The sequence below is a fragment of the Xiphias gladius genome, chromosome 21 (assembly GCF_016859285.1).
Source record: "Xiphias gladius isolate SHS-SW01 ecotype Sanya breed wild chromosome 21, ASM1685928v1, whole genome shotgun sequence".
Classification (NCBI taxonomy): Eukaryota; Metazoa; Chordata; class Actinopteri; order Istiophoriformes; family Xiphiidae; genus Xiphias; species Xiphias gladius.
The window spans coordinates 19,884,488-19,903,242 of NC_053420.1; the positions used below are offsets into that span (position 1 = coordinate 19,884,488).

Below are 18,755 nucleotides of genomic sequence, written 5' to 3' on the forward strand. Positions count from 1 at the left end.
AAAATGGATCTGGACTCTACACAGCTTATCGACTCTCTCTGGTGGTGAGATTTGGTAGTGTATCTAACACTCTGCTCATGTTCTTACAAAAGCATAATCTATATATAGATTATATATATTATAGTTTTAAATATTTGCTAAACATGAACTCAATTACTTCCTCCTTCCACCTGCATTCAAACGCTTTCTGCCGACGTGAATGTAGAAACCTAAAGGGACATTTCAAAAGGACTTTAGATGAAAACCTACCTGAGATGTCCTCCTCACCAGTGAAATTTACAGTAGGTTTGATAAAGTAGATGTTGGAAAAAGATAAAAGGAAAAGTTCTTTAAAAAATGGACCCATATCAGTAATGATGCAAGAGTGGTGCGACTAAATAATACAATGACAATATACTTTATTATTGGTTGAATGAGTTGCAATAAGTTGAAACACTCTTGAATAGCTTGGTGTGTTTCACATTGTGTTTATCAAGCAGTTTTGTTCTAAGCTGTTGTTAGCAGAGATGATACGTAGCTGTCGACACTCATATTTAGGGTGAACAACGAGTGAAATCAAGGACCGGCTGAGCTGTACAGAGGTGATTATGGATTTACCGGAACACAGATACTGGCTCAGTGCCGATGTGTTTACAGTCATGCACAGCTGGCATGGCTCTGGTAATGGCAGTGTTGGTCAGTCCAAAACTTTGGTCCAGACTGAAATATCTCAACCACCACTGAATGGATTTCCATGAAATTTGGTCGGGAAATCCAAGATGCTGAAAGGATTAATCCTAATAACTTTAGTGATCCTGCAGCTTTTTAGTGCTACCAGCAGGTCAAAACGTTCACTCATCCAGTGGCTTTTCCTCTAGTGCCACCATTGTTTTTTTTGCTGTATATTCCGGCTAGATTGCCAAAATTTTGGCCAGTACTTTAGTATATGACCATATAACTGCAAAACTATGAAATTCACATCAACATCAGCTGGACTTCGTGTTAGGTGCTAATTAGAAATGTTAGCATGCTAACACAATAAACTAAGATGGTGCACATAGAAAATATTATACATTTCAAACTCATGATGTTAGCATTGCCATTGTGAGCATGTTAGCATGCCGACGTTAGCCTTTAGTTCAGAGTGCTGCTGCGCTTTAGAACAGCCTCACAGGGCCGTAGACTCTTAGTCTCGTGTGATTCAGCTTGTTTGGGTTTTTATTGTTTTACTAAAAATTAGGTTTGATGCATCCATGAATATAAAGCAGGATGCTGTTCGACCTTTTCAAAGTTGCTTAGGCAAATACAAAACATGTCCTGTATTATAGTCTTACCCACACCCAAAAGATACACAGTATACAGCTGTAAATACTTGATCTGAAATTTGTTTCTCTTTGCTTTTCTTTGTGGTTGTTTCCTTTTAAATATTTTGAAACTTCATAGAAATGATACGATAAGTGAACATGACTTAGCATTACTGAAGTACTACACCGATTTGGTTTGTTAATAACTTTATTTTCTGTGACTTATCAGTGCTACAAATCACTGTTAAACTTCTAACTTTTCATCGATAAAAATTTGGAAATTAAACATTATCATTCATTGTCTGTTAATGAAAATTTAGAGCGATGGCACAGTCAGAGTAAGACTAATTTTATGATCCACATCGCATAACAATCACCTAACTGCTGGTCCACATTCAAGGACACGAGAGGACAAAAACAGTAACAACTGATTTTAAGCATATGTAAGGGTGATAAGGCATGTAGTAGATAACCTAAGGAAAACTGAGTAAACATCACTATCGAACAAAAAGGACAATGGTGTAACCTGAAATTTGCTGTCCAATTAGTATTTGGACTTCAGTGAAATTCAATTACATCTTAAGGAGCATTCATAAAAACTAGTTTCTTGAAACATTCATTATTAACCATCTTAACCATTAAAAGTTAAGTTAACAGTTAACAGTGAACACCTTCATGTAAATGTGAAGTAATGGTTAAACGTAAACACGTTTGTTCTGCTAACTATATTATATCATTATCAAAAGGCAAATGAAGGGTATCGGTCTTGACTGGTCTAGAACAAATAAATAAATTAATCTGACTTTTCACTTTCACTGAGTAGTCAAGCCTCATGAAACATAGTTCGCAGATATTGCAGATATGGACAGGGCATGAGGAGTATAAAAGAATCTGTTGATCCTGAGACCATTGTACAGAGGCAACATGGGAAAGCTACTCATCTGCATTGGTAAGCTGAGCTCCTTGCTCATAGAATCTTTTTAAGCTTTTTTACTACGCTTTTTTAACTTAATTTCATCTTGTGCATAATTGAGATTGATTCTCATTAACTACACAACCTGCCGCCTCCTCACCCTCTCTAATTGTGTTTCCTCACTCTGCAGGACTGGCACTCCTGCTGCACATGCAGCTAGGTAATTATATCCTTCATCCACTTATTGTTGCTACGATATGTGTATATGTATTTGAGTTGGTAAGATAATGTAAGAGAAATTGTTCCCTGTGCCCCAGGATCATCCTACATCCTCTCCTGTTATTTCACTAACTGGGGACAGTACCGTCCTGGAGCAGGTAAGTTTTTTCCCACCAACATCGACCCGTGTCTCTGTGATCACCTCATCTATGCCTTTGCTGGAATGGACAACAGCGTGATCAAGACGTACGAGTGGGATGATGAGAAATTCTATGGCGAGTTCCAGGCCCTGAAGAACCAGTTAGTACACACAAATGCTCATAGTGATAGTGTGACTCCAGCACAAATGAAAACACATATTACAATACTTGTAAGCATGCATGCACTTGCAGATTAAATGTGAGAATTTAAAGTGGACATTGCTGCTGTTTGCAGGAACAGCAACCTGAAGACTCTGCTGGCCATTGGAGGATGGAACTTTGGTACTCAGAAGTAAGTAGTAATGACATGAGGATCAGTACTCTCACCAAGAGCAACGCAGCACAGGCAGGAGCGCTCTGACTGTCTTTATGTCTCCAGGTTCACAGCAATGGTTTCCACTGCTGCCAATCGTCAGACCTTTATCAACAGTGTGATCACATTCCTTCGTCAGTATGAGTTTGATGGTCTGGACATCGACTGGGAGTACCCTGGCTCTCGTGGCTCCCCACCTCAGGATAAGGAGCTGTACACTGTCCTGATCCAGGTCGGTCATATTGACATTCAGTTTCTGGCTACGAGGAAGGAAAAAGTAGAAAGGCCGGCGTTACTGCGGTGGCACCTCACTTTTAGCGATGCTTGAGTCAACTGTTTCTGTCATACAGCAACTGCAGCTGTTTCTCTCTCCTCGCCCATCTTTAGGAAATGATGAGCGCCTTTGAGGCAGAGGGCAAGAAGACCAACCGCCCTCGTCTGATGCTGACTGCTGCTGTCTCTGCTGGAAAGGGAACCATTGACACTGGATACCAGATTGCCCAGATTGGAGCGTAAGTGCATGTGCATACACATGCACACATTCCATACCCTCACATTTGCTGTACAGTACACTGCTCTTACTAAACATTAATCCTCATGTCTGTTTACCAGTGTGCTGGACTACTTCCATGTCATGACCTATGACTTCCATGGTTCTTGGGAACACAACGTTGGAGAGAACAGCCCTCTATACAAGGGCCCCGCTGACCAGGGAACCATGATCTACTTCAATGTGGTAAGTGAAGGGATCATCATTTTTCTGTATTACATTTTTTCCTGCTGTAAATAAAAATTACATTAAGGGGCAGGTACTCATGCTCGTCGGTACTTTTTCATGTATAGGACTATGCTATGAACTACTGGAAGAGCAACGGTGCCCCAGCTGAGAAGCTGCTGGTTGGTTTCCCCACCTATGGCCACTCTTTCCGCTTGGCTTCCTCTAACACAGCTGTAGGAGCTCCCGCGAGTGGACCTGGACCTGCTGGACCTTACACCCGTCTGGCTGGCATCTTGGCCTACTATGAGGTAGGTGCTTATTTTTTCTGAATCATTTTGTGCATCAATATGTAAGACAGGACAAAATGTGCATATGCATTGTTTAGATCCTTAACTTTAATTTTCTCCCTGCCATCAGATCTGCACTTTCCTGAAGCAGGGAGCCACCCAGGCTTGGGACAACCCCCAGGCTGTGCCATATGCCTACAACCAGGGAACCTGGGTTGGATATGACAATGTGAAGAGCTTCCAGAATAAGGTATGAAGTTGAATATAATTATTCATACTCAAGTCCTCAACTTTTGTGTTTTTGGCTGTAGTTAACACTTGGTTTCACCTCTCATCCACTCTTCAGATTCAGTGGTTGAAGCAGAGTGGTTTTGGTGGAGCCATGGTGTGGAGTCTGGATCTGGATGACTTTAGTGGCACTTTCTGTGGCCAGGGAAAATACCCTCTGATCAACACCCTCAAGAGTGGACTGGGAACTGGAACTAGTACGCATGAACCCAATATCCTCTGGTAATAAACATAATGAGAGTGTTTCCATTTTTTAACTTCTTCCATTTGTCTCCTCAGCCTGCAGTTCTCGTTCTCACCCCCTGCCTCCAGTCACACCAACCCAACATGCTCAGCCAAAGCCTGGCGGTGGTGGCAGCAGTGGCGGCAGCGGCACAGGATCTGGCTTCTGCGCTGGAAAGGCTAATGGACTCTACCCAGACCCAACCGACAAGAACTACTTCTATGAGTGCAGTCAGGGAGAAACTTATGTCCAGCACTGTGCTGTCGGCCTGGTGTTCGATAACAGCTGCAAGTGCTGCAACTGGGCTTAAATGATTCACTGTATAACTTCATACTGGTTGTTCTTAAGTTAAGAGCCGGGTCAACTATCATGTAACACAAGACAATCCAACCAAGGTCCATTCAAGAACAGATCTGTAACACTGGTCACTGATCTAATCTAAATAAATATGGAATTCAAAGCACCTTCAGAACTCTGATGGCTCTGAGTTTCTCCTGTATGTTTCGTGTAAGTTATTTATTGACTTTAAATACCAAACATGAGCAAAAAAAAAAAAAAAAAGTATTCATCCACTTACTCCCCTTATGTATTGCATGAGCGATACAGCAAGAAAGTACTGTGACTGTATTCATACAGTTCCAAAAGTTTGGGCACCCCTAAGCAGATTCGATATTTTGTTGTTTTTTGAAGTGAAAAGAAGTAAATACAACCTCTGCAGCTAAAAGACATTAACAAAATCTGTCTTTCTTGAAATGTTAATGCACTGTTACTTTTATTTCATGAACTTCAATAAGAGAAACAAATTAAACAGTAATTGTGGCTGTGCTGATGTTTGGGCACCGTACTAAAGCAGCACTTAGTTACCCACTCTTTGGCAGGTATCACAACTTACGAGGACTTTTCACCCACTCTTCCCGCAGTAATGGTCACTACAGATAATACCATGACAAAATTCGGCATTAAAGCAGTAAAAATATAGTAGCACAAAGACACAGGCAACAATACAGAGGTTATTTCGGCAGTATAATTATGGATAACACACGAGTACACACCACTACTTTGGATAAAATCTTTTTTATGATTGCTATAATTTGTCAACATAAACACTGTTTCAGTGTCTTGTCCCTAATGTATTACCCTTTGGCTGCATAAAGATTAGACGAAAAAAGCAAAGGAAAAAAGCATTATCTTTGAAGACTCAAAATCCCTCGGTCATTTCAAAAGTTCTTCCTCTAAAATCCCAATATAATATTTGCAAGTAATATAAATGTAATTCTGTTAACAATCTAATGAGTTTTCACTTATATATATATATATACACATACATACATATACAAATGTGTAAAAACAGAACATTTATAACTGTCCATATGCTCATACATAATTAATTTTGAGCAAAATATTGCACCATGACTTTCCTCCTTAAACTACACTAGTACTGTATAATGACAGCTACTACTGATATGTACTGAGCTCTGAACTCATATAGACGTTTCAACGACAAATGCATGTAAAAGCGATTTACCTTCTGAGTGTGGCTTTGTTTCCAAGGAATTTATTCCAAAAGCAAGACACAAAACCTGGTTTAATATTCATGCAAGCCATTATATCGACCTACTATAGGTAAAACGACATTTATGAGAGCTCCAAAAGTAGGCCAATCATCTGTTTGTGAAATTTCATAATTCACTTGCTTTATGTTTTTGTCATTCCAACGTGATTCTGCTAAATTATGATTTTGTAGAGCAAGGTTAGCTGTTTTAGTTTAAGTATTAAGTATTAAATTTTGTGTTGTCTCTTTTGTGTTGGCAGGGTTCTTCTGAGTAGTGTTCTCCCCAGTGGATGTCCAGGTAGGGATGCCAATCCTCAGATATCAGAGACCAATATCACCTAGATAACAGAGTAAATGGTAAACATGACATCCAATCACATTCATACAAGTGTCCTCTCTTAGAGATCACTTAGGCACCACTTGAGGGCGCCTAAGTGAGAAATTTTCCAAATCTATACATAGTGGCTTTAATATTTACCAAATTAAGTACTTATAACCTGATACTGTCATTTCTTCACTATAATTTTTTTCTCAGTGGTGAAGCTGCAAAAATAAACAAACTTGCTTCGAAATACTGTAGTGCTTCACCTGAAATGGTGTTTTCCTACCATGGTTAGTGAGGGTTACAACAACTGAGTCCAAGAACATGTTGTTGTGGAAGCTGCTATAAGGAAGAGTCACAACTCCACCCTCAGCAATGGTCAGGGGAAAAAAAAGGTCTGAGCTGCTGCATCCTTCCAGACCTAAAACACACCATATTTCATGAACGTAATTTAGGATGTATTTTGGAAATATATACCTACTATTTTGATGATTTACATTGGGAGAGTTGGGTTCCTACCTGCGCTTCTGCCAGTTTAGTCAGATTAGATTGGGAACCAATGTAGAACTTGATCCCATCTCTAGCTCCCTCTAGTGTCGCACCTCTGATCAGCAGGATCAAAATCACCACATGAGGAATTGTAGCTGTGAAATACACAACCTGGACAGACAAAGGTCTGAAATCCATACACTGAATTTGTGAGATTACAACAGAGCACTTCAATTACCTCAGTTTGAAAGAGATGTAAATTTGCCTCAAATTCGAAGAGCAGGATAGGCAAAACTCCTCTTTAGCGTATGGTGTACCATGTAACCACTGCTTAACAAAATGAATGTATGAACCATGGCATGTATGTTCTGCACAGCTCCAAGAGTTCAAGACTTAATATTTATGAACTCTCAGAATGAGAGATACATTTCACATACACACAAGCACAGACTGTGGCGTTTAATGACTGAGATTCATGGTACTGGAAGAAGGAGTTAATTTTCACAAACTATGGATAAGGACATGATATGAGGTTGAAGGTTACTTACTTTTTCTGGTGACTCGATGCCTCCGATGAGCGCTGAGCTCAGCAGCAGACAGAGGGCCAAGTGCCAAACTGCTGGTCCAGTTTCATCTAGACCACTGGATCTCTGCAGAGTCACACGGCTGAGGGGGAGAGACATCTGACTGTACAGACACCTAAAAATGACAAGTGTGTGTGTGTTTGTATTTGCTTTGTGTGAGTGTGTGGGATTCTTACTCCCAGTACTGTTCACTCGGACTCTGCACAGAAACTGCGATCATGTCGGATGAAGGACAAGTGCTCCTGAGTCCAGTTGACCACTAAAAAACCACTTACAATACAAGACACTAGAAAAGGAGACGGGACCGGTAAATTGCTTGCTTAAAACAGCAATCTATGTGATAGGTACAACCATTAAATCCCAAGAAGCAGTGTTTACATTACATTGCTCTGTGTTGGTTGATACTGATAAAAGACAACGGACTGCACTTCCGCAATAGTTCTAAAGATACTTTGTACATTCTTTTTCATCTCCACCAAATTATGCCATTTCAGGTCAGTTTAGTGTGGTTAAAACTGTAACTGAAATTAACGTGGACAAATCAGCATCCACCAAACAGCAGATTCGATCGACACCTCTTCACAAGAATAGGAAAAACAGCGCCCATAGGCGTGTTGCTGCAGCTACTGTCAGCCCAGCTGAAGCAGCTGGCCCACGGCAGAGGAGACTGGAAGGAGGCGAACATGTAGTAAAGACTGTAGGCGATGATGGCGTTCTAGTAAGTTGACACCAATGCCTTCGCTATAACCACGGAAAAGCCAAAACCTGGAGAAGATAACAGATTATAAGGCATTATAAAAATGTTTTGTTTTTTTTTAAAAATCCCTTATTTGACCCCACTGAGCCCGCAAGCGTGGCTGGCATTGTTTTCAGCCTGTGAGTCTGTATGTGTGTGTGTGTTTGTGTGTGTGTCTGTCATCGCGCCAAAATGTGATCCTGGACGCACCTACTGTAACGGAAACTACCAGAGGAGCGGTTTTGAGTGATTTGGCAGGTGTTCATATGTCTGTCTGTCTGTGGACAGATTTTGTCACTGCGATAGCGTCACAACTGCGCACACATTTTTAACACTGAAAAACTCTGTTTGTTTGTAACATTGTGAGAAATAAAACACAAAATATGCTGCCGTATATACTATAAATAGGCTACAGTTAGTTACTCATGTCACAATCCTACCTGATTAGAGAGAATAGCAGGGTCCTTGGAAGTGTTCCAGACATATTTCCATATGTCTTGAATCAGCTTCTGATGGTCTGTAGAAGAAAATTCAAATTCCTCCAATTACGTGTCAGAGCTCACAGCAACAAAACTGGATTTCTGTCAGTGATCAGAGAGACAGGTTTACATTCATCTTTTGGTGAACCTGCCTACACTGTAAAAACAAGAGTGAAAGCAAACAGACAAACAAAAAACACAAGATTGTGCTCTTCAAAGTCATTAGGTCGTAGCTTTTGTGGTAGCTTTTACAGTTTCATGACATGTTAAAAAAATAATGTCAGCCAAACAAAGTCATGTATCTACTGTCATCTCCATCAATAAATTGTTAATAAGCCCATATCAAACGTCACCATAGCAAATAACAGCTAAATTAAATTAAACTATTAGATGTTTTATGACTCTTGAATTGCATTAGTACAGTCCATTAAACTAGAAAGACAATAGGCATTGTTTTCGAGAATTACAGTGTGTAGACCATGTTTCCACAGCATCAGCACTTGCTGCTTGCTCACAGTCAGGCTAAATCTTACGAGTGCCAAACAGACATCTGTGGCATTTCTAACGGATCAGTTTATCTACATGATCTTTAGGTTTGTGCATGGATCTGCCTGCAGGCTTCCCTATAGAAAACATAGCAATTTAAAGATGTGTTGTCTGTTAAACTTTAAAAAGCTTTACTTAATCTTGATGAATTTTAACTGTGAAGTTACTTTTGTTTTTTTTTTAATGAAATTGTGAAGAAGGAAACAAAAAGTTCCATCTGTTATGTCAGAGGCACATTTCACCCCCAAATATGCTTCAACAAATAGATAGCAAGTATGTAGCCCTGAAATATGGTATATCAATTACTGAATGTTTTCAACAAATTAATGCTTGTTAGCACAATAAATTGTTGATTGATTATTTAATACTGATGGACTTTTCTGTTAGTATGGTAAAATAATATTAAGGGGACTATTTTGGAGACAAACAAGAACATATATTTGTAAACATGTAAACCATTGTCTGTTTTCCACTTCTCACAGCAACCCTAAGAAAAAAAGTTATACTCATAAAGCACAAACTTTGCAATAGACAAAACAGGTCTCCACAATCCAGTCTTAAGTTTTAGAGACTGTTATTAAAAAGTGTATTACATTGGTTACCCTGTCTTCTCTGTAACGGCCACAGCAGCACGCTGATGATACGCTGTAAGCATGTCTGGTTAGAAATGTTTAGAGGTAGCTGAAAAGATCTCGGTTTGTTCAATGAAGTCAGACAGCTACATAGTCACTGAAAGCATACATTCTGACAGCTGTAATAACAGAGAGACGATGCGGCCAAACACATGACAGATGACATAATCAGTGACACAGACGTAAAACCCATGTATCAACATGGGTTGTGCAGGCGTGGGTACATTGGGTACATTTCTCAACTCTTATTATGGCCACAGCCAAACATGCACAGTTACTCATATGCAATTACATACGCACACACACGCACACACACACACACACACACACACACACACACACACACACACACACACACACACACACACACACACACACACACATACAGTAATTTGCTCTGACAGCTAATAAGCGCCTCTAGGCTTTATCAAACACTATTTCTCTGTTCACACATGCTAAGAAGTTCTTTTGTACATATGAACTGTCCACATCAGTATATACTGGATAAAAGATGAATAAATGTCACTCTTTCATAGACACAGATCCCAAAATCAACAGTTTATAAAGTTTTAGAGCTCTTGCGGGAACTGACACAGCTCCTGCTACGGCAGTGAAAATTGTTGATGCAGTGGTGGTCAAGAAGTTTTAGTTTAGTTTGCTTGACTTTACAAGAACGGAGACATTACAGTAAATCACACACGACTACAAAATGAAAAGGATGACACCACAAAGTCAGGTGCTAATTTCCTTTGTGGCCTTTGATGTAAAGAGAGTGCAATGACTGTACTAGCAAGTAATTAGTAAAATAGATATGTGTGTATGTTACTTACCTTATCATCAGTGAAATCTCCCCAGTTTGCCTGGATCAGAATGGGGTTTTGACTCTCCTGCTGGAGCACACCAAACACTGTATTCGCATTCTGCTTCAACTTGTCATGTTCCTGTCTGAGGGAACTTTCTCTAGTGATCCAACTCAGTCCTTTCATATGGTAGGTTAGACAGCATGCGCTATTGCTCAGGGCTGTACGTTTGGAAACAAAATAAATTCCCACTGCTTTGTAAAGGCAATTGATGGAACAACAGCATGAGCTTGATACCTGACAGTGCTAGACAGTATGCAATATACACAGTTTAAGGCCTGTCTCGACTGTAACCTGACTGGCCTGCTGTGAGGAATGATTTTTTTTTCATATCAGTATATGAACTTGTTTTTGAACATACAATCTTTATTTTTATATGCCATTGTTTTGGGCTCAAACAGTGTTTGTGACTTTGGTGCTGCCCAGTGTTAGTAAAGAGTGGCAGACAGCAATGCAACCTATTTGTAGGAATAACTGCAATCACACAGAAATGACGGAACATATGTGATATTTATCTAGATGATGAAAAAAGCATAAAAGGCTTCGGGTAAGAACTTCGCGAAGGTTGTCCTTATGATGGGAGATGGCTTGTGTAATAGCCCATGTGAGATCAGCTTTACTAACACATTTAGTAATACCTGATCTAAAGGAATATGGTATTTAAAGCAGCTTTACATTAAATGTTTTTGTTTGCTTAATCCACACAGAATTTCTAGTTAGTTAAATAATTTCACCACCAATCAGAGAAGTAGAAAGAGGTATTTTATTGTCGAACACTAAAGGTGAGGAACAAAAGATTTAGTTAATTAACAAGTAATATTTTTGATAAACACATTGAATCAAATGATTCCCTTTAACATGAAAGCATTGCCATTATTGTACCAACCTGCCTTTAGCTACCGCTCAGCGTGGGGTCTCTTTTACTGTAAACACACACAACCTCACATAACCTTGTTGTATACTGCCCGTCCCAGCAGGTACTGTAAACATTGCTGATGAGGAAGAGTCAAATTGACCCAGATATTTTCCCCTGACGGTAGTAGAGCAAGCTTTGACTAAAATGAAAGTGAATGTAGGCATTTGAAAGGTGGAGTATTTGACAAGGAAGAAGACTACAACGGGATGCCCACGTAGCTCTGTTTCTACTGGAACAATAGGTGAGTGTTTGATCACATTAGCCATTAAATATTTGTAATATGCAATGGATTTGCATGTGACTTACTCTCTGCTTCCTGGAGGTCAAAAATCACTTAAAGTAGCTTTAACTTTCAGTACAACGTGTTCACAGAGTGACACTGCTCCACCAAAGGAAAGAAAACGACAGGTAAACAATCAAAAAGACACATCAGAGCCATGAGCTAGAGATGACATCGACATTTACTTCTGGTGCGTTTTTATGGTTCTTTCTGCAGCGGCAGCGTTCATCTGAGTAGCGTTCTCCTCGATGGACATCCAGGTAGGGATGCCATTCTTCAGATGGAGAACACAATGACTTCAGACGCTGTGGAAAGTTAGAGATTAGGATCTTGAATATGAGTAACCTCTTCCTGGTATCTATGGAAACAATGTGAAGCTAAGCAACACTGCAGTGCCTTTTCCAGGTATCATAACACACACACACACACACACACACACACACACACACACACACACACACACACACACACACACACACACACACACACACACACACACACACAAACGCACACACACACACACACACACACACACACACACACACACACACACACACACACACACACACACACACACACACACACACACACACAAACCTTCCAGAGGCTTCCATTTGCTGTCATCAGTTTATACACAGCGATGACAGGGATCCAGATTAGGATGAATACAGCCATGCACCAGCCCAGAGCCAAGCCCCAGACTGGGAACTGGACTGCTCCATAGGAAGGTGGTGTAAATGTCATCAGAGACCAGATCAGGATCGCCTAGACAACAGATTCAGCCAGTTTCATTCATCAAACATGGTGTAGTGTGATATTCAGCCACATTTTTCCATTTCTTTATATGGCTTTTTAGGCAGTGCTGTTACAATAATTCTTGATTAAAGTCCTGTGATGGCACTCATCTACAGATGCGTCCAAACAAGTCATTAATACAGAGCGAGTCTTTTGCACTTTTGTGTTAGGTTGTACTCACCACAATGATGCAGGGGCTAATGAAGAACCAACATGCTCTCCACCACAGCCAGAAAGCGAAACTCTTATTTCCAAGCATCATCTCAATGTCTTTAATAAAACGGTTCCCTCCTGTAAAGAATGAGAACACAGCTGGATATTAAGGCTGCCCTGGTCACCTTTATATGCAAATATCTCCAATTATCATATTCACCATATATGTAGCAGACACCAATGATCTCCAAGAGGGACAGAATTAGGAGCACCCAGCTGGCAACAAACTGGTCGATTAGACTCACCCAGTATATTCCGGCCTATCTCAAACACATACACACACACACACACACACACACACACACACACACACACACACACACACACACACACACACACACACACACAGGCTGAGCAGGTCAACTAAGCCTATGTCAGACAACAGTGACACAAAGTTACACTTAGGCAGGCTTACCTGTGTGACACATGGTAGGCCAAGGAGATAGAGGATGGCAGATGTAATTAAAGTCAATAAGGCACGTTTGGATTTGAAGATTTTAGGGAAGGCATCTAACAGGCAGGTGGTGATCACCTCTAATGACAAAAAGAGATCAGAGGATACAGCAATCTACCAAAATGGCAGTGGTCTGAATCAATATAAAATAAAACAGTAAATGGCAGCTTAACATCTCACCAATTCCTGCAAACTGAGAGTCAAGGCCAACAGTCAGAAGCATGAAGAAGAACAAAATGGACCACAGTGGGGAAATGGGAAGCTTAGACAAAGCATCTGGATAAGCAATGAATGCAAGGCCAAACCCTGCACAAAGACAAAGAAACAAGACATCAGAGGCCACTTGGCATTTTTCAAGATTTTTACTAATTGGTGCCCACATGGTGTGTCTGTCTGACCTTCCTTGACAACCTGTCCAACAGGCATTTTGTAGATGTGAGCCATGTGACCCAAAATTGAAAAAATGGCAAAGCCTGCAAGCACACTGGTGCCTGGGAAAAGATGAAAATAGTGAAACGGATCAGTGATCAGTGGGATAATATATTTAAAGTCACATATCACAATAGGAGAACACATTACTTTTCCTTATCTGAAATTAGCTATGTGTCAAGGACATTAATGGCCAACATCCTGTTCTGTTTGCGTGCTACTGTGCCCGCAGGTGTTAAGACCTCTGTGATTCCTCTGTATCTTTTAAGACATAAAAATATATGATCTTCCTTCACGTTATATTTGCTCCCACCTGCATTAGTCAGTGTAACTATAAAGGAGTCCTTGAACACATTGTTGTGGAAGTTGTTATAGGAAGCAAGAGTCATGACTCCACCCCAGCCAATCGAGAGAGAGTAGAAGGTCTGAGTTGCTGCATCTTTCCAGACCTACAACACACACAGTTATGTTTTGAATCAAAAGAGGGTTTTGTTTTTTAAAAATCAGACTAATGTCATGTGTTGTATGTGAACAAGGATAGTTGGGCTCCGACCTGCGCTTCAGCCAGTTTAGTCAGATTAGATTGGGAACCAATGTAGAACTCGATCCCATCTCTCGCTCCCTCTAGTGTCGCACCTCTGATCAGCAGGATCAAAATCGCCACGTAAGGAAATGTAGCAGTGAAATAAACAACCTGGACAGACAAAAACCAAGAGTTAACATGGTGAAAAAAGTAATGACAGGAATTTTTTTGGCCCTGGAGCTGAGTTTCAAGCATAAATTGTATGATATTTTGCAAATCTAATCTAAAACATGATGACAAATGTGTACATTGTTTGTAGCTCTAATCATGGAGTCTTTTTTGGCAAGTAGGCGAGTGGAGGTTTGCTTGGAATTTTTGCAGTGGGCTCGATCAATGTATTGGCTCTGAAGCTAGAGAAACTATGGATGAGGAAATGATATGAGGTGGAGGATGACTTACTTTTCCTGACGACTTGATGCCTCTGATGAGCGCTGCAGCAACAAGCACGGAGCTCAGCAGCAGACAGAGCGCCAAGTGCCAAACTACTGGTCCAGTTTCATCTAGACCGCTGGATCTCTGCAGAGTCACACGGCTGAGGGGGAGAGACATCTGACTGTACAGACACCGAAATATGACAAGTGTGTGTTTGAATCTGTTTTGTGTGAGTGTGTGGGATTCTTACTCCCAGTACTGTTCACTCGGACTCTGCACAGAAACTGCGATCATGTTGGATGAAGGACAAGTGCTGTTTTCCTGAGTCCAGTTGGCCACTAAAACACCACTTACATTACAAGACACTAGAAAAGGAGAGAGGACCGGTAAATGGCTTGAGTATGTACAAGCATTAATTTCCCAGAATGCAAGTATTACAGGTTTGCTCTGAAGTGGTTTTAAGCTGCTTTAATTTCTCCAGAACAACGAAAGACTGACAGTGAGACTGATAAAAATAACATTGAATTGCAGTTCCTGCTTTTCACTTACTTTGTAATCTTTCATTTACACCAGATTATATAATTCTGCCATCACCGTTTCATGTCACCCCGCCCCATGAGAATGACAAATCAGCTGAATAGGTGATGAAAACAGTACCTATAGGCGTGTTGCTGCAGCTACTGTCAGCCCAGCTGAAGCAGCTGGCCCACGGCAGAGGAGACTGGAAGGAGGCGAACATGTAGTAAAGACTGTAGGCGATGATGACGTTGTAGTAAATTGACACTATTAGAGTCACCATTACCATGGCAATGCCAACACCTGCAGAGGTAGAGAGAGGTAATGAGGAACTATTGCTGTGAAGAAAGTTCTTATGAAAAGTGTCTTTAAATATCATTAACTTTTTTCCGTTGAGTTTTGTTCAATGTATGTGTAGGCGGCTTTGACTGCCCTGAAAACTTCAGTTCTCTTTGTAGAGGAGAAGGTTTGATGTAAATTAGGTTAGAGTCTCCTGTGTCTGGCAAAACAGTCCCCTGATAGTGGATATCTTACTGAATTTAGATGATATAAATCTCTGACATACTTTTACTACTTTAAACTAGTATATTAACTTTTAACAAGAAAGTTCCTAACAAGCACTAAAAATGGTAAATGTCAAAATGTGTATTTGTGACCAGCTGGTGTCTTTATCTTCAGAACCTGTAAGCAGCGATCATTTTAACTCAGCAGTCTCCTCCCAAAACCTTTAGAGCTCAGTGTGCAAATGGGAACAATTTAACTAGATTCCTTAGTACTACTGTGTATGTACTTCAAAAAATTTTCTGTTTTCACCTTCACTTTACCCTAATCTCACTTGTAGTTTAAGTTTATATACAAATGTTGGTTTAACATCCCATGTCACATTAATTCCATGTTATGTTCTGGGATGTAAAATTATCTTTTTGGCTAAATTTCAAATATGTTTTGAACATATATATATAGTCAATGCAGCTCTGTCTATTTCTGGACACATAACAAAGCCTTAAATCCAAACAACCAAGAGCTCATCTGAGGTCAAGAGTCATAATAGAACTGAACTGGAACACACCAACAGCCTCATGAAATCCCTCATGTTTGCCATCTTTACCCTCAGATGTACCCGACTGATCTTTCACAAAACTTGAATAGTAGTCCCACCCTGTAGTATAGGCACTGCTCTCCATATGTTGATTGGACCTTGGCTGCAAAATTGACCGAAGGCACTCTCCAGGAAGAAAAGAGGGATTCCAGTCACCACCAATATCACAAAGTAGGGGATGAGAAAGGCACCTGTTGAAATAAGTGGCAGCAAAACAAATGAATTTTTTTTTTTAAAAATGTGTGTTTATGTTATCAAATGGGATTCCTAAAACTAATGGATTAGACACCAAAAATCTATATACCCCCTCCATTCTTGTAGGCCAAATATGGAAATCTCCAGATATTTCCCAGTCCAACAGCATAGCCGATGGTAGAGAGGATGTACTCCCTTTTGCTGGCCCAGTTCCCACGTTCAGTGTTCTCATCCCCATCATCCACATATGGATCCTGCTCATTGAAATGTTTTGAAACTTTTAATACTGGTAAAAGATGTAAAATGTGTCATATTTTATCTACTGTACCTGGAACTTCTTAAATAACTGCGGTGAAAACAGTACATTTTAGAAGATAGCAATACAAATATTTAGTCATTATTACACCTTCAAAACGTACTGATATCAGTAGTATTATTTGAATTATTTCCACTCTTTTGTTACATTAAGATTGAATTGTGGTGCTGTCAGCAAATGAACTATCATTTCAGTCTAAAAGGAGAAAAAGAGTGACATTGGCTCCATTATCATTAAAGCATTTCATCTACATCTGCGACTTATACAGTGTACAATGTGGCAGCACATTATAAAAAACAAATCTTTTAAATTCATTACAATTAAACTTGATTTCTCTAAATTAAATACCAAATTAAGCGATGTATTTTGTTTTGTGTTCCTGGATAGATTTACTTGGATTTTTGATCAGAAATACGAGCCAGCACCTACGGTAATTCCTCAGTCTTAGTCAGTGTAACTATTGTGCGGTAACTTATCGAGTGAAAGTCTGGTCAAACTGGTTTGCAATCCTACCTGGTCGACAACTGCAGGATTTCTGAAAATTAAATCCTTGAAACTGTTCCAGCCGTGCTTCCTCATGTCCTTTCACCGGCTTGTTAAAGGTCAGTATACGAAATTCAAGTTACTCAGGTAGGTCTGTTTTAAAGCCCCCCTCCTAACAGAGAAGGAGAGTGATTTTTTCCAACTAATCACCTGCCTGCCCAGACACCTCCCCCACAACACCACTGACCTGTTTGTGTGTGTACAATTAATCTCTTCTTTTTTTTTTTTTAAACCGGAATCATGATTTAATTGACATCAGTGAAGGTGGTTTCCCCCTTGATAATATTAGTGATTCGCCTACACGCACTTTATCTGATAGACGGAGCTGGTAAATGTTGCTCTTTGTGCCTTGGCAGGATTTCTGACCCTGATGTTTCTAAAATAAGCGTACACTGTATATGATTCCTCCCCACAGCTTCTTGCAGAAGTGATATCTTTTTTATTGATAAATGGACGCAGCAGTAGAGCTGTCGTATCCAGTAACACAACACAGTGGTTTCTGTGTTGTGTGTAAGTGACTCAGGTGAGTGACTCTATGCTAGTAACCGTGTGTTATCAACTACTCCCTGAAGCCACAGCTGTGGCTGATGATGGATAGATCTCGTTTTGGTCAATGACATATACACATAATGACTATACTGTACATCTGTGTAGTGACCACAATATTGTCTGATGACATGACCAGTGGCAAAGAGATAAATAAAAAAAAGTCCTGCTCTACCGTGAAACATACGCACACACACATCCCAAACCACATGTTGAATAAATTCCATTCTTATAAACTATTTATGAGTGTACTGTCCCTTCATATTTCTCACATGGGTGTTTGAAATGGTTAGCTCTCATATGCTAATGATTTAAAATGCTAATGGAAATGAATGGGATTGCTTGTGCTGCTTGTGCTAAAACGGTCATCTTCCTCTCTGTGGAAATACATTTTCTCTGTAGTGACAAGAGATTACTATTATTATTAGCCTGCAGCTCTTTTTATACAGACAAACTTTTTTCTCCCAACAAGTTTTATGGGTCAAGAAGAGTCCAACAACTGTAGTCTGATTATTGTCAGCTGATTTATTTTTCTATTAGTTTTACTTTTTTTTCCAGAAAAAACGGTTTTGACTCCTTGTACAGCAGATCCATACTAACATATGGGACAAAAACATCATTTGGGATACCTTTATTTAGGATTATGAACAGAATTTTGATAATTGAATGGTGCCCTGGTGGCTTAGCGGTTCAGGTGCTGACACAACATCCCTGATTTGCCTTTGTTGCTTCTCTCTCTCTCCCCTCGTCTCCTGTCCCCTCTTCGCTTTCACTATCAAACACAGGCATAAACTGCCCCGAAAAATATTTCAAACAGAGAATTTTGATACTCAGGATTGCTTGACTATGACGTG

The 18,755-nt window shown here is 40.0% G+C and overlaps 2 protein-coding genes and 1 pseudogene across 2 annotated transcripts; 1 reads left to right on the plus strand and 2 right to left on the minus strand.

Annotated features, from left to right (window-relative positions):
* Window positions 1-2,145: 2,145 nt before the first annotated feature.
* Window positions 2,146-4,893, plus strand: LOC120807555 (acidic mammalian chitinase-like). The gene is made up of 11 exons (XM_040159744.1): window positions 2,146-2,232; window positions 2,387-2,416; window positions 2,514-2,715; window positions 2,851-2,907; window positions 2,995-3,160; window positions 3,316-3,440; window positions 3,541-3,664; window positions 3,772-3,954; window positions 4,064-4,183; window positions 4,280-4,418; window positions 4,501-4,893. Exons 1-11 carry the CDS (start codon window positions 2,208-2,210, stop codon window positions 4,752-4,754), a joined length of 1,425 nt encoding a protein of 474 aa, XP_040015678.1. The 5' UTR covers window positions 2,146-2,207; the 3' UTR covers window positions 4,755-4,893.
* Window positions 4,894-6,317: 1,424 nt separating this feature from the next.
* LOC120807258 lies at window positions 6,318-7,611 on the minus strand (annotated as a pseudogene).
* A 4,378-nt stretch (window positions 7,612-11,989) lies between these two features.
* slc6a14 (solute carrier family 6 member 14) lies at window positions 11,990-17,391 on the minus strand. Its single transcript, XM_040115648.1, has 15 exons — window positions 17,326-17,391; window positions 16,606-16,750; window positions 16,361-16,492; window positions 15,344-15,505; window positions 14,937-15,051; window positions 14,714-14,846; window positions 14,285-14,425; window positions 14,045-14,180; window positions 13,701-13,793; window positions 13,483-13,608; window positions 13,264-13,382; window positions 13,009-13,108; window positions 12,817-12,926; window positions 12,438-12,605; window positions 11,990-12,145 (listed from the first exon to the last, which is right to left on the minus strand). The coding sequence occupies exons 1-15, from the start codon at window positions 17,389-17,391 to the stop codon at window positions 11,990-11,992; spliced, it is 1,902 nt and encodes a 633-aa protein (XP_039971582.1).
* Between the last annotated feature and the right edge of the window lie 1,364 nt (window positions 17,392-18,755).

What these genes read in the sequence shown, in the direction of transcription:
- slc6a14 (XM_040115648.1), bottom strand. Translation starts at nt 17,391, where the DNA reads ATGAGGAAGCACGGCTGGAACAGTTTCAAGGATTTAATTTTCAGAAAT. An exon ending in GCATCAAGTCGTCAGGAAAA is followed by an intron (nt 14,426 to 14,713) that starts GTAAGTCATCCT and finishes TTGTCTGTCCAG; the next exon opens with GTTGTTTATTTCACTGCTAC. An exon ending in TTAGCCCCTGCATCATTGTG is followed by an intron (nt 12,606 to 12,816) that starts GTGAGTACAACC and finishes TCTGTTGTCTAG; the next exon opens with GCGATCCTGATCTGGTCTCT.
- LOC120807555 (XM_040159744.1), top strand. Translation starts at nt 2,208, where the DNA reads ATGGGAAAGCTACTCATCTGCATTG. An exon ending in TGGAACTTTGGTACTCAGAA is followed by an intron (nt 2,908 to 2,994) that starts GTAAGTAGTAAT and finishes TTATGTCTCCAG; the next exon opens with GTTCACAGCAATGGTTTCCA. An exon ending in TGTACACTGTCCTGATCCAG is followed by an intron (nt 3,161 to 3,315) that starts GTCGGTCATATT and finishes GCCCATCTTTAG; the next exon opens with GAAATGATGAGCGCCTTTGA.